At 35.0% G+C, this 22,465-nt stretch overlaps 3 protein-coding genes across 3 annotated transcripts in view; 1 reads left to right on the top strand and 2 right to left on the bottom strand.

Annotated features, from left to right (window-relative positions):
- The first annotated feature begins 896 nt into the window (after window positions 1-896).
- On the top strand, window positions 897-2,019 carry LOC125821316 (uncharacterized). Its single transcript, XM_049500729.1, has 2 exons — window positions 897-1,192; window positions 1,840-2,019. Exons 1-2 carry the CDS (start codon window positions 941-943, stop codon window positions 2,005-2,007), a joined length of 420 nt encoding a protein of 139 aa, XP_049356686.1. The 5' UTR covers window positions 897-940; the 3' UTR covers window positions 2,008-2,019.
- Window positions 2,020-4,225: 2,206 nt separating this feature from the next.
- Window positions 4,226-6,129, bottom strand: LOC125821310 (F-box protein SKIP27-like). Its single transcript, XM_049500725.1, has 4 exons — window positions 6,024-6,129; window positions 5,378-5,619; window positions 5,065-5,139; window positions 4,226-4,954 (listed from the first exon to the last, which is right to left on the bottom strand). The coding sequence occupies exons 2-4, from the start codon at window positions 5,576-5,578 to the stop codon at window positions 4,715-4,717; spliced, it is 516 nt and encodes a 171-aa protein (XP_049356682.1). The 5' UTR covers window positions 5,579-5,619; window positions 6,024-6,129; the 3' UTR covers window positions 4,226-4,714.
- Window positions 6,130-12,296: 6,167 nt separating this feature from the next.
- LOC125821259 (protein FORGETTER 1) overlaps window positions 12,297-22,465 on the bottom strand; it is a 35,842-nt gene continuing 25,673 nt past the window's right edge. The window contains exons 24-32 of the mRNA XM_049500676.1: window positions 18,770-18,881; window positions 18,571-18,694; window positions 18,426-18,503; window positions 18,236-18,354; window positions 15,642-15,695; window positions 15,416-15,518; window positions 14,163-14,291; window positions 13,265-13,376; window positions 12,297-12,635 (exon numbers count right to left, since the gene is read on the bottom strand). Of these exons, the coding sequence (XP_049356633.1) occupies window positions 12,604-12,635; window positions 13,265-13,376; window positions 14,163-14,291; window positions 15,416-15,518; window positions 15,642-15,695; window positions 18,236-18,354; window positions 18,426-18,503; window positions 18,571-18,694; window positions 18,770-18,881 (863 nt within the window). The 3' untranslated portion in view covers window positions 12,297-12,603. The remainder of the gene's footprint in view (window positions 12,636-13,264; window positions 13,377-14,162; window positions 14,292-15,415; window positions 15,519-15,641; window positions 15,696-18,235; window positions 18,355-18,425; window positions 18,504-18,570; window positions 18,695-18,769; window positions 18,882-22,465) is intronic.

Here is a 22,465-nt window from a genome sequence, read left to right as displayed (position 1 = left end):
ATAACATAATGCATATGCGTTCTCAGTACAAAGACATGCAAGACTTTTATCATAAAGAGCTTCTTGCTCTCTAGGCTTGAAGGCACTCGATAGGGCATGAGTTCTAGTATCATAAACGTTGTCTCATAGGAACATCCACCTACATTGTGAATTCCTACATAACTTACTTCAAAATCAGACGATCCCTAAAAGTGTTTTATCATTTATACAATTAGATCCTCATTTTTTCCTTTAAATTGATTAGTCTTTAATTTTTGTCTTTCAAATGAACCACAGTTTAATTTTAATTTTTTAGCCATTAAACTTATGTCTAATGAAGCCTAAGTTTTTTAAAAATTGAAATTATATCTAAACATAACGTGTGAGATATTATAATATGAAAATATAAACTTTAGCCTTGTAAAAAAGTTATTTGTTGTAAGTGGCAAAAATTAAGTTTTGGACCTAGTATATCTTTACAAACTTAACCACAAACTATTGGGCCTGACTTGTTAGCTAGCCCAATTTCCAAGAAGCTTTTTGCACCACCCCACTCCTACCCACCCACCCACGCCCATTAATCCAATTGATGATTGTGCCAAAAACTTGTGGAGAAAATTGCCACATTTCTATATTTAGTTATCTTCAAAATGCTCATTCTATCCTTAGTAAAATAAATTATAGTTACACAAAGATCACAAGTTTTAAAAGTCTTTCTTTCTTAAATTTCGTATCAATCAAACTAACTCATATAAACTGGAATCGAAGGAGTAAATAATTGGGCCTAACTTGGCTAATTGGTAGCCCAATTAATGTACAACCATCCAAAATATGTCTTGCATTTTAAACCACACAAAGAAATCCATTTAGATAAACGACCAATCCACCCCATGTAAAATTGATTGAAGCCATTGAAGAAAAATAAACACAACAAGCTTTTTATTCCCCATTTATCCAAACAATGAATATGCTCAAAACTTATGGACAAAATTACCATCAATTAGTACCATCATTTATAAGTTCCAAATATAGAAATGCAAATGCTAATTATGTTGTAGAACCATTAAAATTTGCTTATAGAAAAAAGCAAATGCAAAGCTTAGTAGTGAGAGCAAGTAATGGTGAAAGGCGTACTTTTTTGACACTAGAAGAAGCTGGCCTTGTTGAAATGTCCGGCCTCAGCACTCATGAACGTTTTCTATGTCGATTGACGGTACGTCACGGATTTAAGTTATATACACTGATTGCACAATTTGATTTTTTAAAAACATGTTATAACCCGTGATTTAACTAACACTGCAACTAGAATTTTCATTAACCATGGTTCAAATAAAGAAGTAAACACACAAAATGTCAAAAAGGATTTGCTATTTACTATATTTATATGAAAATAGTCTTAACCATGTATAGAATTTCACCAAAGGGGACATCTGAACCCCTTGGCCCAACTTGGCTCCCCCTAAGCCACCCCACTAGGCTTTGGAGCAATGATATAGTTGGTTTTGTGTGACATATATGTGGAAGGTGTAACACTTTAATTTGGAGGGGGTGAAAAAAAAGAAGTTGAAGCAAGTAACTTTTTTTAATGTCTCGCTCAATATTTGGTATCTAAATTTATGTTCTGTAAGACCAATTTAAGAGGAAAGTGCTCCTTACTAAAAAAAAGTTATTTTCACTGTTCGAATCTGAGTAAAAGGTGATGGAATTTTATCCGTCTCACCACGTGAGGATAGTTGAAGCAAAGAATTAATATTAATACTAAAAAGAAAATTTGTGAACCAATGGAAGAAAAATAACTTATGATGTATATTTGTTGAAATTACTAAAAGTAGAGTGTCATACAACTTTTTTTTTGTGCAGATTTCATCACTCAATTTATTAAGAGTGATAGGAGAACAAGAAGGTTGTTCAATTGAAGAATTAAATGCTGGGAAAATATGTGATTGGTTCTTGAAAGATAAGCTTAAAAGAGAACAGAATTTGGATTCTGCTGTACTTCAATGGGATGAATCTGATTTCCAACTATAATTCTCCCTCTATGGTTCCTAATGAAAGAAATTAAAAGTATAAAAATGAACAAAACATCAATTCTTTTTCCTTAATAGTACTCCTTGCTTTCTTTTTTATATACTAAGGCTCATTTGTTTTTAATGTCTGAATCTTCTATGCTATGTTTTCTCTTTATTTTCTTACAAAAATCTGAATGCTTCATTCTCTTTGTTTGACTTAAGTTGTGGACATTTTGTTGTTCTCTTTAAACTCTAATTTCGTAATTGAAAACGAGCATTAAAAATACGAAATAAAGACAGAGAATCGAATTTGAGAATATCCAAATGTGATTTGATAATTTATTGGTTGAAGAGAAAAATAATATGTTAATTGATTGATAGTTGAAAGAGATGAGGAAGAATGCAATTCCTTTGAGAAAGATAAATAAAGAAAGTTTGAGTGTGTATGAGAGAAACAAAAATGTATATTCATGTATATTATCCCATGAATCTGACGCCTTGGAGCACCCAAAAAAATTTCTGAAAAAACTTTATGATGTTCTTTGTAATGAGTTAGGGAAACATTATCTATAGTTCCATCAATTTTTAAATCACATTTTCGCATTTACGAGCCAATTTTTAGGAATTACTCGACTTTCTTTATTTTTTGTATGTATTAGCTCATGAATTTGACGCTTTGGAGCGAGCACGTAAAAAAAAAATCTTAAAAAACTTTATGAGAACCTACGTAATTTTTTCTTATTCAGATAGCCAAGCTACACTAATAAGATAGTTGGGTGTGGAGGAGAAGAAATGCTGATTTTCTTTTTGTGGGTAAATAATATATGAATGAATGAAGAATAGTTTAATGGAAGAGATAGGGGAGGAACGTGGAATTTTTTACAAGCTAAGGATGGGAAAAAAGTATGGAACCTTTTTATCCCTGCATTCCTATCAACTCAAATAATTTATACAAAATAAAAAATAGAAATGCATAATCAAACACTTTTTTTTAAAAGGTTTTTAATTCTGTGTTAAAGATATTCATCTACTTTTCAATGATTTATTTATTTGATTTTTGAAGGATTAACCATTTTATTAAAAGTTATATATTGCTTGTATTGATGTTCGACACGTGAAGTGAAGTAAACTTTGAATAATGTTATTTGTGTTAGCAACCTTCCTTTTGTTATCGAGGTAAAGTTCGTGTCCCCTCCTTTCATAATCCCCTTCAAAAGAAATAGATATGACAGGGGTCATGCCTGACCCCCAAACATCAAAGGAACTTCCTTTGATGATGGCTTTAATAAAAAAAATGTCAATTTCTATCTAAATCTCACTCTTTATGACATTGTGATCAAGAAGAGTCAAAGCATAAACAACAAACAATCATAATTACGCCTCAGTGCCAAGTAAGTTAAGCCCACTATATGAATATAGTTAAGCTCAATTTATATATGTATGCCATACTATACCAAGTAACCAAACACGTGTATTACTAACTTTCTATAGAGTACATGGTAGGTGACCAAGATATGGAAGGACACAGAAGGAATCTGGTTCTTCATTAATGTCATGTGCTCATGCATATTTAAAATTAGTGTCATGTGCTCATGTTTATTTAATGTAAAACACATGAGCACATGGTTGGAAATTTTTCTTTAATTTTGTCCAATTAATGAAAAGAAGTTGAAGAAAAAGATAATGGAAAAGTTTGTTCTTGTCTTTTTCTTTAACTTATTGCTCCATCCAAGTGTTTAATTTAAAAAATACATTCATCAATCCTTTTTGGGAGAGGTGATTAGATAGGAGGTCGTGAAGAACACGAATTAGGATAGTAACTAGTAGTGTTTTGAGGTCGTGAAGAACACGAATTAGGATAGTAAATAGTAGTGTTTTCTCAATTTTCGTCCATTCAATCTAATAAGTACATTACGTCAGAACTGAGAAATTTTATGGCTTGAATCTATAAGCCTTTTTTAGTACGATAGGGTGAGCTACTCTTGTCATTTGATTTCTGTTACTATTTGTTGCTATTTGTAGTAGTTACCTGTTCAAAATGTCTTGTTATGCTTTTACGATTTCATTACTCTTTTTCTGGACTGCTTTGGACTATTTTTCTTTGAGTCAGTGGTCTATCGAAAACAACATATCTACCTCTGGATATGTTATTATTTCAATCCTCTATTTCTTACAAGATTACATTGCATCTCTTCACACTATTGTCCATATTGGTATTCATGCAAGAAAAGTTGATGTAAACAAAATAGAACTAGAATTCCAGGACAATATCCAAATTGCAAACAAGTTTGAGCTAAAGTTGAATACATATTTATTCATTTAATAACTAAACAAAATGGTACTACAAGAGACTAGACTCCTATATACAACTAAAATTCCTATGAGATCAGAAGGGCCAACAGAGCTCTTCAAACAAAATCCCTAAATCAACCTCTCTACAAGTACAAACAGGCCACTCCATCTTCAATGAAAGTGTTGAAGAACAATGTGGCTTGTAAAGATTGTTGTGACATGTACACAAAGCAACTGACATCTGATAAGACCTATGATTTCTACAACAATACCTATACAGAATCCAGACCGAGACGGGCTTAAATGGAGCAACCGAACAATGAGGATCCATATGGCACTGACCCCAACTCGCTTGAGATTGAAGCATAGCTGTTGTTGTTTTTGCTGTAGTACAAATAAAGAATCTGATTTGAGATCTATACCTCTGTGTCCATTTACATAAATAACTCCCTCCGCGGCCAATTTTCTTCACTGTCTGATGTAAACAAGGCCACGGATATGTCAGCTAGTTTCTTCCGGCTTAAACGAGCCCTTGGAAACTTCGATTGCCTAGGAGCATTAGGCACTTCAACATCATTAGACTCACTCCAATTATCTATATCAGTAGCATTCTTAAAACCAAGTGTCTTTGTTGGTGTACTATATTCAAAATGCCATCTTTTTGCAACCAAAGTCTGTTCATTCACCAAATAAACCATAGAGTTCATCAATACTTAAATCCTATCAAAAAAATATTTCAACTATAATGTAATAGCATATTCAATAACAATTAACTAATGCTTACCGCTTCTCTAATTGGTTTTGATACATGAAACAACCTCTTTAGATCATCATGTTCAACTCCACACACTATCCTTATCTGCATAATGGGAAAAAAACAACACATCTTTTTCAGTAAGCCAGTCCACTAGATAGTAAATGAATTGGGAATCCATGAATTTAAGTACAGTGAAAGGGCAGCCCAGTGCACAAAGCATCACACCTCAAGGGGTATGATGCAGACATTCTATCCTACTGTAAGCATTTGTGACTGTTTCCACGATTCGAACCCGTGACTATACTATTGCTTAAAAGAAAATTTTGATTTTTGTACTAACCAGGATATCTTGAGGCAGGGCTTCAAGAGGGGACTTCACACAAGTGGAAAATGAATTCTTTCTGCATATTTTCTTTGTAGGTGTTGTTGAAATGAACTCAAGATCCCTAATATTAGGCAAACAAACTCTTTTCCTCCCAAATGAGGTACTTCTCACAAGCCCAAATCCAACATTTTCACATATCTTCTTTCCCATTGCCATTTCTCTTCAACTTTTTTCACAGAAAACACAACTGCAAAGATCTGATTTTTACACCAAAACAGAGAACAAAACAAATCAGTATCATCCAAAATCCAACCCTAAATCAATAAACTACCAAAAACAATTTAACCTCAACTAAGCAAATGGACTAAAAACAATAAAACCAAGCAAATTTTCACTTTTCATGTCTTCCCCATTACCAATTTTTTTTTTTTAGTTTTCACTGTCAAGATTAGATTTTTCCCACCAAATTAGACAATTAAAAACAACCCCAAATGAATAAACTATCAAAAAAACCAAAACCCAACTTCCCAAATGAACTAAACAGCAAAACCAAGAAACCCCAACAATTATTTTTCAAAAAAAATTCAATCTTTGAAATCAAGATAGTCAATTGAGTCAAATGGTAAGCAGAAAAGTATTTAATTTTTTTTGGATAACATACCTTTATGCAAATAATTTGAAAATGAACACTATATCAAGACAGATCCAACAAAGCTATATCCTTTTTCACAAAACTGTACAAACAATTGGTTGAAAAAATGAGTCAAATTTGTTTATATATTCAACTGGCTAAAAGATAAGTATGTAATTTTAGATGACAAAATGGATTTTACTTATGTATATGAAAAACTAGCCGTTGGGGGATGTACACGTGGCGAAATAAGAGGTGGGTAAAAAGGAAACAACATGGGTGGTTCAGGTGATTGGTCGGTCCAAGTCTGCTTGTCGGTTGGCTTTTACCTAAAACGCGTTCTGTTCTCTGTTCATAGACATATTCAACAATTCAATATAATTTTCTAATGGATTCTACGTATAGATGGTTAGTTAAAGTACACGTGTTTTGTCTTGATTTCTTCTCTCTCGTTATTTTTCTTTTTGTAATGTTTTAAATTGAGTCTATAGTTATTAGAAATAACTTTTCTACTTCATATAGTAGGGGTAAAGTCTATATATACACAGTTACCCACCTTAAAATGTTTAGTAATTATTCTTATAGATATTTTGATTGAATCAATAATAAAAAAATAGTAGTACTTTTATATGAAATTTTTTTAGAAAGCTTCCCAATATTTTAGCAAAAATTTACTTCCTACGATATAATTTTTGAGTGAGTTGATTCGGCGAAAGATAAGTGACACTATCCTCTCCGGATTCAATTATAAAATTATACTGACTAAGTTGTTGTATTGTTAGATTTATCTTACACCAAGTTTGAGATGAAATGGATAGTCGAAATTATGACACGTAAGCAAGTGGAGTAATGGACGGTCATGATCTTTTGAATATATTCACATTATTGGTCAATTTTAGATCCTTCCCAGAAAAGTATTCTATTCAAAAATGGTGGCTCTAAATTATAATAATGTGGATAGAAGTTTTTAAAAAGGTGACGGCTGTTTATTTTTGTTTTGTTTGGTGACGGCTGTTTCAATTTTTCACTCATGGGGTCAATGAATATGCCACATGGTAAATAATAATATTAGTGTTTAGTATTATTTTTAAATGATTATGGATTTACACTTTGTTGGTGTAGCTAGGAATGACAATAGGGTAGGGCGGGTGGTTGCAGGGCAAATTCGCATAAATCCATAAAGATTTCAATCTGTCCTGCTTCATCCTACACTAGCAAAATTTATTGGTTCCAACCCGCATCACTCTGCCTGACATAAATTCGCTTTGCCCCGCCTCATAAAATTTGTAAGAAGTTTCAGATACTAAAAACAATAATTTTTTAACCAAAAGAGTCAGATTTTGTTAACTGCTTTTTTTTTTGTTTACCTGCTAAAATGAATATATGTTAATAATTTTTTTTTGATAGTTTAAATTGCTTGAATTTGAGGTAATAAACAAAATATTATATGTAACAGTTATGTAATATCGTTTTAATATTGCTTTTTTATTCTTCTAATTTTTGGGCCATTAAAACAGATTTTCATTCGAAGAAAAAAGAAAATCTCAAACTGATGCAAAACTGGTACAAAAATTGATGTGAAACTCTGAAATTAAATTTTTTTATTCATAACCCGCAATCCACACCGTCCCGCGTGAATTTTGAAAAACTATATTTGAACCCGCCCCGCACTACACCCACAAAAGCTCTTAAATGATGTAATCCGTCCCGTCCCTTTGCCATTCCTAAGTTTAATATATTAATATTAGTAAAATATTGAATCATACTACCAATTGTATAGGTGCTACACAGGGACAATTTTGAGTGTGTTTATGCTGCCATTGAGCAGCATTTCTTTGTGCCTTGATGACAATTATATCCTCCCATTACTCTCATCAATTGTTGCAAAATGTGGTCATCAGTTAGTAACTTTTCTAACCTATTCATCCATTATTCTCGTAACTTATGTAACTTTTGGACTATTTATTTGCCCAATTTACTACTCATTATCTTTATATGTTCATTATAAGAAAGAATTCATCATATATAAATAGTGATGGTTTTACTTTATGAAAAGATGAAGAGATATGCAAGAAACTATAGAGTGGTAAAGATAAGGAGTACTATATGGTGTTTATATTGAGCTTAGTGTAGTGAAAGAGAGAGTTGAGACAAAGAAAAATATAGGATTTCAACTATATTCACTATATAAGAGAGAATATTTATATGTTGAAGGAATGTGCTCTTTTTGTGGAGCTTTGGACTCTTCAACTAATCCAGAAATACTTGAGTTGTGCGACGTTATTGGACAGTTATCCCGGAGTGGACAAGTCATTTGGGAAAGACAAAAAAAGGAAACAATTTTAACACAAACCTGACTTTTCAAAGGATGAGTTCCCGAAAGAACTACTCCCTCTGTCTCAATTTATGTGACACTTTTCGTTTTACGAGAGGCAAACATTTTCAGTTTGACCAGCAATTTAGAAATAAAATTTATATATTTATAAACTACGTAAAAAGTACTATAAGTCTCAATAATTGTCAATTCAAAATATTTAAAAGATGTATGAAAAATTTACGATAAAAGATAGACTTGCTTGAATCTCGTAATTCAAAAAGTACCACATAAATTAAGATTGAGGGAGTGTGATCTTTCATCACAATCTGTTTTCCATCATAATGAGCAAATTGCTGGCTACTCTGAAATGCTTGTTGTGAATAATTGGTTGTGGTCTGAGTCCCATAGTAATCACTTGAGGCATGCTTTTGCTCAAGTGATTGTATCATAATACCAACCAGAGAGCACCATTCAAGTGCAACTGTATCATAATACCAACCAAGGTACTGAGGATAAAAAACCATATGTGACGGATACCCATTGTTATGTTGTGAGGACTGATTCCAGTCAGTTGTGACAACACCTGCATCACTAGCAAGTGTCGCCTGATTTGAGTTAGTCACCGTCCCCCTATTGGCACTCGCTTGCATAGCCTGATTCCAGTTTGCCAGATTCTTAGTAGCATCGTTTACGTGCGAAATAGAGGATACTATGAATGCAAATTTTATTTGTATCTTGGAGATACGAAAATTAATTTTGATAGACTCTCGACATAAAAAGAAATATACTCAAACTAGTTCAAAAAAGAAAATAACAAAACTTAAGAAGTCATGATAAAATATTAAGATAGCATAACAAATGTAACGTTCCAAACGAAGGACCCTGGGGCAAGCTTCCCGGTGTCCAAGTGTCAAGTCCCGAGGGCTTGTGTCCGCCAAAAGCTTCCTTTTTTCTTTTTAGTCTTTCCTTGCAATGAACACCCCAAAAATTTCTAATACAAAGACCTGAATCCTTCTATAACACCCCACAACTCTACTCTTAAAATTTGAATCATTCGTGTAACACCTCAAACTTTGAGAAAGGCTAAAGAGGGCTAACGAGCAAGTCAACAAACTCAAAATGAACCATGGACCCTTCACAGCTCTCTACACGGACTGTTTAGGGGTCCATGTACAGATCGTTTAGGGGTCCACGGCCCGTTTAGGGCATGGTGGCCAACCGTCCAGGGTTGCCAAGGTGGGGTCACCTGGACAGGACCCAAGACGATCTGTGGTGGCTTGTATGGTCCGTTTAGGGGTCTGTACAAGTCACCCATCAATTTTTAAGTTGAGTCAAATTCAAACGATCATATCTCTCAGCACATAATGAATTAGGTAACCCATGACCTATCAAATTAAAGTTCTTTGAGTCCTCTTTCCTACGCCACCAAGTTTTCCTTATTTCGAATTCAGAGTAAAATGTTCTGACCATTTTAGTGAAGCCCTGTCAGGCAGATAAAGCTTCACGGTCGGTTATACGGCCCTTGAAGTGTTTCATGGGCCGTGAAGCCTCCTTTTTAAGGCACCTCGTCACTCTTTTAAGGTGGGGTTGTTTTGGTTTTTTTCATATATGTTTGGTACTTAAACTATGTCATTTAAACTCATATTCTAAGCTTAAACCACAACGTTTTACACCTAATTAAGGGCTTAGAAAGTATTAATCAATTCTTTTACGTTCATTTACACTTCAAGACATTAGAACAAGGTTCCAAGAGGAGAAAAACTAGGTTTTTGAGCGTTCTTTGAGTTTCATTGATTACGCCAAGAATTTTGTTCTTCAATGTAAGACTATAAGAGTGTTGGTCTAGTTCGTCCTCACGCCCTACATCTACTTTTAAATCATTGCCGCTAAAATAAGTATAGTGACAATAATTATCGCCGCTTAAACCTATATAAGTCGCCACTAAAGGGTATATTTGTTGCCACGAACAAAAACATTAGTGACAACAATATCACTGCTAAAACACATATAAGTCACCACTAAGAAAGTATTAGTGGCAACTATAATCGCCGCTAAAGAGTACATTTGTTGCCACTAAAAACAAGCATTAGTGACAACATTATCGCCGCTAAAACATATATAAGTCGCCACTTATTAGTGGCAACTAAAATCGCCGCTATAGGGTTTATTTGTTGCCACTAAAAACAAGCATTAGTAATGCGACAACAACAATCGCCTCTAAAACCTATATAAGTCGCCACTAAATGTAGTAGTGGCAAAATTAGTCGCCGCTAAGAGGTATATATGTCGCCACTAAAAGTCTGTATTAGTGGCAGCTACAGTCACCGCTAAAGCATATATATGTCGCCACTAAAAGTCAGTACTAGTGGCAACTACAGTCGCCGCTATAGCATATATACGTCGCCACTAAAAGTCTTATTATTAGTGGCAACTACTGTTGCCGCCAAAACATATATATGTCGCCACTAAAACCTTAGTGGCAAATATAGTCGCCGCTAAAACATATATTTGTCGACACTAAAAGTCTTTATTAGTAGCAACTACAGTTGCCGCGAAAACACATATATGTCTTTTACAGTCGCCAGTAAAAGACTGTATTAGTAGCCACTAAAACATATATATGTCGCCACTAAAACACTGTATTAGAGGCAAATATAGTCGCCGCGAAAACATATATACGTCGCCACTAAAATACAGTATTAGTGGCAACTTTTGTCGCCGCTAAAAAATATATTTGTCGCCACTAAAAATCTTTATTAGTGGCAACTTTAAACGCCAGTAAAAGGTATAATGTTGCCACTAAAAACAAGCATTTTTGACAACAATTCTCGCCGCTAAAGGTATATTTGCTGACACTAACAGTCTGTATTTGTGTTGCCTTAAATTACCGCTTAAAGGTATATTTGTCGCCCATAAATAACAACAATTTTTACAACAATAACCGCTGCTTAAACATATATTTGTCACCTCTAAAAGTCAATTCTAGTTGCAACTTTAATCGCTGCGAAAAATATATATGTTGCCACTAAAAACCAACATTTATCTTAAGAATGATTGCCGGTAAAAGATATTTTAGTTGCTACTGACTTTATTAGTGGCAACTCTAATTGTCGCTATAAAGTATGTTGTTGCCTTTAAAAGTAAGAATTATTCCAACTTTACCTCCCCTAAAGTATGCATTTGTAGCAAATTTGTCGCTGCATAAAGAAATGTTGATAGCCACTAAAATGTTGTATTATTATTAGACAATTAGGACATTATGGGGTCAATCTACAGGATTTAGACAATTTTGCTCAATTTTTCGTATGTTAAATTAGGAATTTAGATTTTTGTGTATCCATTCATGAATTTTTTGAAACTATGCATTCATTGGTGACGACCTATTAAATGACACTTTCATTATTTTCAAAAGGCGTATATTATTTTTTTGGAGTTTATGTGATACGAAATTTTTTAGTGTTTGTGTCACAACATAGAAATTCACAATTGTCTCAACTTTTCGAATTATGTATGACATACTCTGTATGACAATAAATTTTATGGTTCATTGGTAACAACCTATTAAATGATTCTTATCGTTTCGCAAGGAGGACATTGCTTCTTTTGGAGTTGGCGTCACAAATCAGAATTTAAAATTTATCTCAATTTTTAATTTGTTAGTCTATAAATTTCCAAAATAAGTGTAGAGCTAGACCTCAAATTTTGTGTCCATTCCAGATGACCTAACATATGATACTCATTGTTTTTTGGACGGACCGTATGCTACAAAATTGTGGGACTATTAGTAACAACCTATTAAACGATACTCTTTATTTTTCTTGGATATCGATCACGGAACAGAAATTTAACATTATATCATTTCATGTGTATTAGTCCACAAATTTTTCAATATATTACATGAGGCTCTATTAGAGTCCAAATTTTGTACAACCATTCTTGACAACTGATAAACAATACTCAATGATCTTGCAGATTCCATTCTATCGAACGATCTCAAAATTCAAATTGTCATTCATACCATCTCCATTAAATTGATTTAAGGAAAATAAAATCTTTCTTAAATCTGATTTACAAGGAATTGATATCTAAAAACTATGATGCAAAAAGAATTTTGAGAGGTAATCTAAGGTGCTCATTCCATGGATTTTGTAACCAAGACTGCTTCTCTACAACCATAAAATGCAGGGGCTAGCTTCTTACTGAAAGTGTATAAAGACAACTACATCTTGCCAGACTATTCCAGAAACTTTTGTAACCATATATTCTTGATACAAAAATTTAATTACACTTCTTTCATTCGTCAACATCTTGAACCCATGCCAAATCTGCAATCAAAAGTTCAACACAAATTATATTTAACAAATAAAGGCATGTTATTTGCAATATATAGCAATTATCAATAACATCTTAATAGCAACTCAACCAGACATGTTTAGAATAATGGATTTCACTGAGTCAATCACTAAGCACTCTGAATTTACAAACTAAACACAAGATATATTAATTTGACAGACTAATGAAACTTTTCTTATTAAATACCAATTGACGTGAAGGTGTGTCTAGAGGTGTTAAAATTAGACTTTGGGCCTAACTCAACCCAAAAAGGTAGTTCATGAGGTGATGACTACCCAGAATCATATGAGAAGACAGACGACCCTTCCCTCGCCAATGCCTGTCAACTAGAGCATGGATAACATAACATGGGAGCCCAACATTGGGAAACACAATAACAAGGATGGACCTAAAGAGATAAACATTGGACATAACTCAACTCAATAAGATAGCTCATGAAGTGAGGATTACCCCAAAAAAATTTATGAGACATAAACCATCCCTTACCCAATGTGGGACAGTTGACACAACGAATCAAACCCTCAGGCTGGTTTTGTGCCCCATTACTTAATGGAGGAAGACAACCATAAAATTGTGAAAGGAGAGAATCAAGAATTATAACCTTGAAGCACTGCTTCTACTGCTGCATTTGGGATAAGCAACCCTACAATCCGTTGATTGTCAGTAGTTGTTACAATCTGTACAATGCGGATTCTTCGATGGCTTTGGCGAGCCTGTATCCAACAACAATTAAAACCAATAAACGAGTGAGTGGCCGGACATTCCAAAATGTGGGAAGGAGATCCAGTACCAAAGAAACTACGAAAATTGTGGAAAGCTGTTACTCTTTACTTTTGAATGAGAGAAGAGAAGATGTTTCAATGGAAATGCAACAAGATTCTAGTTGCCTTAAGAGAAAATGTTCACAGACTTTGTTTTTTTTCTGGGCAGACACCATTTATAAAACTAGTCTAGTAAATTTCCCACCTTTTTGAGCTCCTTGTAGCTAAAACTGCTCAGGTTAGAGTCTAGAGTAGTGCCACAAAATGGCAAAATAGGCTATGTTGCTTGGACTCTTCAAAATGTCAGCGGGTGCGTGTCGGATTCTCCAAAAAATAGTATAATTTTGGAAAATCCGACACGGGTGTGGCATCAAATGTGAAGAGTCCCCACAACTTTAGGAAATAGGGATAATCAAAATCGAAATTTAAACAAATGAAATCCATATGAAAAGACCAATTGATTACTCATAAAAAGTGTTTATGATTCTGAACCCTATTCATTATAAATTTTCTTTATCTTTCGACTTTCTCCATCTCTTGTGTAACGAGATGCTTTTATTTTTTGCATATTCCTAGTCGAAATTAGTACCTTATGGATTAGATAGTCATCGTGAAGAAAATGAGTTATCTTTTTGGCTTTCTCAGCTCATGTATCCCAAAGTGTGACACATCTCCAAGGCATATCAGAGATATAATATAGGAAAATAATATTGAAAAAAAAATGAAAGAAAATCTTACTTGCTTAGAGAGTGCCTTCTCAACAGTTCCCCACACAGGAAGTATAAGCCCACCTAATACATTCACTTCCTGTACTCTTCGACCGACTGTGCAGAAACTGCCTAGCTTACATTTTGGGCCATGCATGCACTAAAGATAAAAACCAGAATGAGTTCTGAAAGCACTTGATACTTGCAAGAAAAAACAAACAATCCCTCGATACTACAAGGGTATTTTCATTATCAGTAATCAGGCAAGCCCCCTCTCTGAGGGTTCCTTTAAGTAACATTAATGGCCTGCTAGAAACTTTGAAAGGTGATCCTCTTGTTTTCGTTTCTTACGAAGCCTAGCTGGAATCGACATTTTCATGTGGAAAGTACAAGTTTGCTTCACTTTCATTTGTCCAAACCTTGATGTAAAGAATTACCCAGTAACTATTATGGTGCGAGATAGCAGATACCCGTTGAAATAGCCGAGGTGAGAACAAGCTGGCTCAGAACCACAGTTATCAAAAAAATAAAACAAAAAAAACTACATGATTGATTCACATCAAATTGCTCTTATTTTATTTTTTCATCTATTTAGGGGCAAATAAAGGTATACTATAAACACATGGAAAGGAGGGATGCATCTGTTCAAATCAAGACATACCAGCTATATACAAAATCTATACAGTAAAACTGTTCCAACTCGATCCATATCCTACCTAGTACTCTCCGTAAACACAAATACAAAGTTACTTAGCAAGGTTATTCTTTTCTTCCACTTCTAATCAATCAAAGTTAAAGATGCATTTAAGCCTTTGAGTTCTCTCAACTCATCAATAGATTTTAGACTTCTCCTCATCAGGTCCCCAGGAAATACCGAATTCTGCTGAAATGCTGATTTTAACGTATTCTAGAAGATATTATGTCAGAAAGGAGGAAGGGAATTAATAGTTTTCAACGAAGCAATTTGAACTGTTCAATTTCGCCCAGGTTTTTATTTTCTACTAGATGAACTCTCCCATATCATGGCAGCAAAACTTGAAGTTCAATGGGAGTTTTATTTGCTCTTAGATGACCAATTCACAACAAGTTGTGCAGAGAAGATTTACAGTAGGGATTAAGGGACTAGCTTATAAGTGAAATTAGGATGCAGAAAAAGACCCGAGAGTGCTGACTCTATGATTATGATAAGACTATATGTCCTATCACATTAAAAAATAAAGGAAGCTTCCCAGTGCATTTTTCATCAGCGTATCCTGCAAGATATATGATCATAAAGAATTTTACCTGTTTCAATGAAACTTCGTATTCATCTTCCCATCCACGACGAGCCTTTTCTAAGGATGATAGTTTCCGGTACTTGTCTTTCAATTCTACAAGGGGCATCTCCCTAAACATCGAGAAGTGTTAAGTAAGGTATACACAGTGGGAGATAGGGTAGGGTGCAGAGGATGAAGCAGTCAATTTCTAAAAGGAAGGTAACATAAAGCCTAAAATTAAAAGCCTTTAGTACCTAAGGGCCTCTCCAACAGTAGGACGAAATACCTTATACATTCCTGAAGCAGAACTGGAACAACCACAAATAGAAAGATCAAATCACGAGCATTTGAACCAAAGGCACTTATATGAATAAAATTAACATCGCATGCTTTAAAGAACTCAAAATTGAACAATTAAGACAAAAATCCAACTACAGGATAAAGATCTAGACCATGCATGAGCCTGCACTTAGTTGGAACCAATATATAAGAAATAAGAGATACTTTCAGCTTCCACAATAATTCATGATAGTTTTAGTTGTGAAAGGAAGGAAGCAATGGAAGCGTCACACTACGTATCTTTCCAATACAAATGAAAATTTAAAATTGCTAGAAAAGCTTGAGAATGGTACATTTTTTGCTTCAAAGCTTTCACAATGTTTATATGTTGCACATTGTTCATAGATAATAGTGATAATTGATGAAACAAACAAGGAACTAACCAAAAGTAGAAACTACAGGGAGTAAGGGTTTTAGGATAAGGAGTAGGGAGGATTGAGAAATATATAAAGGTACATCCTCTAGTTTACACCAGAATGCCAGCACACAAACAACTATCGAGAATAAAGAAGTTTGATTTGTAGGCCCCTTGTTTTGTGGTACAACATCTTGTCTATAACTCTACTAGTGGAACCAAATTCATCCCCCTCCTAGAAATTTTTCTTTCAAAGAGTTTATCACACACAGTAACAATATCTCATGAAAGAAAGAAGGCATCCCCAGTGTGTCAGAAGATCCTCTTTAGCATCACCCAATTAAGCCCAAACACACGAAAGAACTAAACTCAAAGTTGTCTAGCGCCGGAGTAAGAAAATGAATTTGTAAAGTTAAAGGGTTATCTTTTGTTTTTCTGTGAATTTTTCGCATACACACCGCCCATAAGGTCTATAAAGTTAGTTGATTGAAAGCCACTCATTGAAAACCATATTTTCTCTTCTCTTTTGTATGCTTTGTATAATGGAGTTTTCCCATTAGATTATTTCTTCATCAAAGTAATAACACAAAGATTAGATAAAATTCTATATGGGAGTACATGATAAGATTGGAAGATGCCTAATAATGTTAACTTAGATGAATGTTGTTGTATGTGAGGGTTAAAATAGATATACAATCAATTAAAGATGGGACAAGATTTACAATGATCACACACAATAACAGATATAAGCAGCAACAATAGAGGCTAAAATGAGAAGATAGCAAGAGATGGCTTAGTTATCCTACATAGAATATGATAATGTAAGGTCTTAAAATTAGATGAGGTAGACAAAAAATCATATGGAGAGAAGTTGTCATACAAAACCTAGAATTTCTCCACATGAATGTGTGCTTGGCTAAAAATAAAACAAAATGGATCTATAGAAAATCTACCAACTAGTTGGGATTAAACTAGCTATCCAAGTAGCATAAGTCATAAGAGTGAGATATAGAAAATCCTAAAATTGTCTTAAGGGGAAACCTTGTGCACTAAACTCCCGCTATGCACAGGCAAATGGACTTGGATAGAGGAGAAAGGATACAGATCCATTCATAAAGACCATCTGATTAGGGATTAGGATTTGTTGATTGTGTTAATTAATTAGCATGATTTAAGGTGACTTTATTTTTCCTTTTTCTAGTATAATTATATGAACAGAACATTTTCTTTTATCTTCCATAACCAGTTAGGAATCACTTTTTTATAGATACCCCTTCTCATGGAATGTAAATACATATTGAATATGTGAGAAATATAGGAAAAGAATATTATTGAATTGTTGTTGTGTCTACATTATTACATTGAGACCCTATTTATAGACCCTAGAATACAATCCTTTACCAAGTAGGATACTATTTAGTATTCCTATTTCTATTCCTATTCCTATTCTAATAGAATTGTATAAACCTATTCCTATTCTAATAGGATTGTATAAATCTATTCTTATTCTAATAGGATTGTATAAACCTATTCTTATTCTAACAGAATACAAAGAAGTATGTTCTTCTTTCTTGCTCAAATTCTTCACTTATGAAGCTAACGTTTTGTTAGGGTACTAGTTCCTTGTAGAATCTAGCAAAAGTAATCAATGTCTAAACATAATTAACAGCAAGTCGCCTGGAACTAAGAATGATTCCTACCTTGCAAGTCAAACAATATTTCACCCATAAGCAACAATATAAGGAGGCAAAAGACAACATGATGGCCTCATCAAAGGACTTTGTAAAGGAACTTTGCAGTACCCTAGGCATCACATGGAAGAAAATAATAACATACGGAGACTTTATGTTTCCTTTTCCTAGCGTAAAAGGAATATTTCATTTTATTGTAATTGATTGCCTTTCCTTAATTAGTTAGGATTCACTCGTATAAATAGCCCTTCTCATTGGATGTAGTGCAATATAATGAAGCCTTCTCTTCTTTCGCAAATTCTACAGGATTGAAAGGCAGTTGACTGATCTAGACGTAATTTATTGTGTATGCAAACGAAATACAATCTGGTGCATTAAACCAAGTTTAATTAGGTTGACTGCACTTGCAATCCAAAATATCAACATACAGAAATAGAAAACTACCAACCAAGAATTTCCATACCCTTCAAATGCTAACAAAAAATGTCGTCTTCCCAACCATTCTCGTTTGGATTCATAGAATCCATTATTAGTTGAACTAGACTCATCCTTTTGCTTCTCCTCAAGCAACGCATATGCACACTACAGGTAGAGAATAAAAGGTTACAAAGCAAAATTGGACGGTAACTATCTAATCAAGTTTATAACAGTACCTCCCACATCAATCCACGGTCCAATGTAAAAGTGAACAATATGGTTGAAGCACCGGACAAGTTGTCAACATGAACAGTCTGTAATACATTGATGTCACAAAATGTTTTATGTAAGAAAGCAAAGAGAAAATAGGAACAGCATAACCTTTGGCGTCCCTTGTAGTTCAACAGAGGTAGCTTTCACTTCAACAATTCCAGAGTCTAAATGTCCTTCAAGACGTGCATTCTGAACTAAAAGATCAAGAATGCTGACAAATAACTCAAATAACCTGATTTCAAAACAAACTTGTATTATTATAGATATGGATAGCAAGCATCCATATTTAGATGGTTCGAGAATAGACCTATTTTGAATCTCAGGTGGCAACCCCAAGAGCCTGTTAAGGAAACGCCCAACATCATGCATGTCTGAATCAACTATACGGCCAGAAAGCTTCCCAGAGTCCTTTCCATTACCTTAACAATCAACAAAAACAAAGAGTAGAAAGAGGGTAAGTTTGGGATGAGATGAGCTAGCCAACAGCCCCAACACAATACAAGATGAGGTGCCAAGGTGTATGCTATTTGTTGATGATATTGTGATAATTGACGAAACTAGTGAGAGTGTCAACCAAAAGCTTGAACTATGACAAAACACTTTGGAGAATAAGGGTTCTGCACTGCAAGTTTAGTCAGCATAAGAAGAGTGAGACTGAGGTGAGATTAAATGGGACTACGGAGTTTTTTATCAAGCAAAAGAATTCATTTATAATAACATGGCCAACTTGGCTGTATACAAGAGGTATACCAATAAAGAAGAAACCTACACAACATGAGGCTCCCTAAAAGACACTTTATCCTCTATAAATCAAGAACTACATGGGTGCACTAAAAGAAAATAAGGAAACGGAGATTACTCTTTAATTGAGCAAAATTCATCTCTACCCCTTCAAAACCTCTTCTATTTCTCTCTCCAAATGACTCACATTAAGACAAGAGGAGTAACATTCCACGACTTGTGCTTTCTTCTCCTAGATACACTCTTCCCGACTCCCGTTGAACATCAACTCCTTCACAGATCAGAGCATTGCACATGAGACATCAAACCATCTAGAGATATCCCACCACAACCTCATGGCTAACTTACAATGTAACAGAATATGATCCACAACCTCACCTGCCTCCTTACAAGGAAAACATTAGCTTATGCAAACAACCTTTCATTTCTTAACATTTTCTGCCGTCAATATTACCCCTCTAGTGTTCCCTCTCTCTCCTAGCGTTCTCTCACCTTCTCTAGAGCTCAATGATAAAATAATTCCACCACTCACCATTGCACGTCATTGCCCTGACGACAACCTCCACCACCGGAAACCATGTACGATTTCCCTAGACCTTCTTTCTTTATCCCTTTATCTCACATTCCCACTCTCTCTAATTTTTTTTGTTGCACTGTCACCACCGGTCAACAAGAATCCAGCGACCCCATCCCGACGACTGTTGGACCAAGGGGTACATCAGACCTTGCCGAATTTTGGCAAATCTGCCCATAGTAGTTTTTCTATTCCCGACTCCCAAATATGATCCACCACCTCCATTCATTTCTTTCCTTAACAGATTGCGCATCCGTTCTTTTCTTTCTTTAACAGATTGTGCAGCCCCTTATTGTTGCTTGATTGTTAACTGATTTCCTTAAATCTGATATTGGGTTCATGAATTTATTGGTGCACTGTTGTAAATATTACTGTGTTTTTGGCTCCTACTTTGATCTGGTATATTTACTTCAGTTTATTGCTTCTGATTTACAGGTTGCCCATTTTTTATTGTTATTTTTTGTGTTTTGTTGTGTTGATTATTGTGCACTTAATTATTCTATAACCGATTCATTTGCATTTACCTTAGAGATTCTGGTGAACGATGGTTGAATAGGGCAATGCCTTTGGTCGCTACTGGGGTTGAGGGACAGGAGTGGTAAGTGAGTTAAGGGTTCTTCTAACCTGAGAGTGAGGTCTTGGAACATAGGGACATTGACGGTGAAGTCCATAGACTATAGAGCTAGTGAAATTTCTCAAGAACAGGAAGATTGATATCATGTGTGTTCGGGAGACCAAATGGGTAAGGAACCTAGGCACAATATGAAGACAGGTTTCAACGGACCTTTGGTGTTCATCGAGGATATTGGTGGTGGAATGGAGAAGTCAAAGGCAAAATGGAAGTAAAGAAGGTTGCATATGCAAAGTTAGTTTAGAGGAAGGACGAGGGGGGAAAGTGAATGAATAAGGAAAAGTATAAGGTAACGATGAAGGCGAATATGACGGCAAAAAGGTCGACTTTCGAATGCTTGTATTTTGAACTAGGGAAACAAAGGTGGATATAAGAAGTTGTACATGCTCACCAATGTAAGTGAGAGAAAGGCTCGAGATCTGGATTAAGTGAATTGTATCAAAGATGATGAAGGCAAAGTGTTGGTGAAAGACACACTCATTAGACGAAAATGGCGAGCATACTTCCATAAACTCTTGAATGAAAAAGGGACAGAGACATTGTGTTGGGTGATTTGGAGCACTCTGAGGGACATCGAGATTTTGCGTATCGTAGGCGTATTATGGTTAAGAAGGCTAAGGGTGCTCTTTGTAGGATGAGTAGGGGAAGAGAGAGCGGACCAAAAGAATTCTAATGAAGTTTTGGAAGAGCACGGGCAGGTCAAGTATGCAATGGCTCACTAGGTTGTTTAATGCCATTTTTAAGCAATAATGATTTTGTAGTACAAGAACAAGGGTGATATCCAAAACTGCAATAATTACACGGGTTACAAGCTACTAAGTCACACTATGAAAGTTTGAGAGAGGATGTAGAGATTAGGGGTGCGTCCATCTTTAAGAACTAGTTTGAATAAAATGTCGCGGCTATCAACTACAAAAAGCATTAATCTTGTAAGGAGACTGGTGAAGAAATATACGAAAAGGACGATGGTGCCAAGACCCAGGTAGAACAATAGAGAAAACTAGGAGCACTTCCAACAATACTTAGCCCGTTTCTATTTGCCCTACCGATGGATAAATTGATGTGGCATATTCAAGGTGAGATGTCATGATGTATGTTATTTTCAGATGACATAGTACTAAGTACTAACTAAAGAGACACATGATGGAGTTAATGCTAGGCTGGAGAATTGGAGACAAACTCTTAAGACTAACGGTCCATGTTGAGCAAGATCAAAATAAAATATTTGAGTGCAAATTAAGTGATGCTCCTCGTGAGGCAAGCATGGAAGTGAGGATTGATACATATTTTATCCCCAAGAGAAAAGGTTTTAAATATCTTGGGTCTTTAATCCAAGGAAATGGGGAGATCGATGATGATGTCACACATCGTATTGTGTGGCATAGCTGAAATGGAGGATTGTCTCTGTAATTTAGTGTGACAAAAAGGTACCAGCAAACCTTAAAGATAAGTTCTACAAAGTGGTGGTTAGATTGACTCCGTTGTATGGGGCAAAGTGTTGGTCAATCAAAAACTCTCATGTTCAGAAGAATGCAAGTTGCGGAAATAAGGATGCAGAGATAGATGTGTAGGCATACTAGGAGAGATAAATTTAGGAATGAGGACATCCAAGACAAGTTAAGAGTGGCCTCCGTGGTGGACAAGCTGAGGGAAACGAAATTGAGATGGTTTGAGCATGTGAAGAAGAAATACACAAATGCCCCAGTATGGAGGTGTGAGATGTTGGATATAGAATTTCCCAAAGTTATATGTACTTCTCGTTTTGCCCATTTGGAAATTTCCTCTCCCCCTCAATGATTTCTTCAGGAATAGGCTTAGCATCTGCCCCATAACAGTCCCTAACACTACTGAACCGACAGTTAAAGAGGAAGAATTATTATAACAATTTCCCCTAAAAATATTCACCCTGTTCCCCAATTGAACCTCCTGCCTAAAGATCCCAACTGAACCGACCCCCCTATCACCCCTGATCACCCCTCAAGAATCATAAACAGCGTTTTCAGACCCCAAACAGGAAGCTTGAGGTGATTCTGGAAGAAATTCAGGCTTAAATGCAA

This window comes from Solanum verrucosum, unplaced genomic scaffold, assembly GCF_900185275.1.
Source record: "Solanum verrucosum unplaced genomic scaffold, falcon-dt-bn FXZP01000222.1, whole genome shotgun sequence".
Classification (NCBI taxonomy): Eukaryota; Viridiplantae; Streptophyta; class Magnoliopsida; order Solanales; family Solanaceae; genus Solanum; species Solanum verrucosum.
Note: the sequence above shows the minus strand (reverse complement) of the source record. Positions and strands in the feature narration are given on the sequence as shown.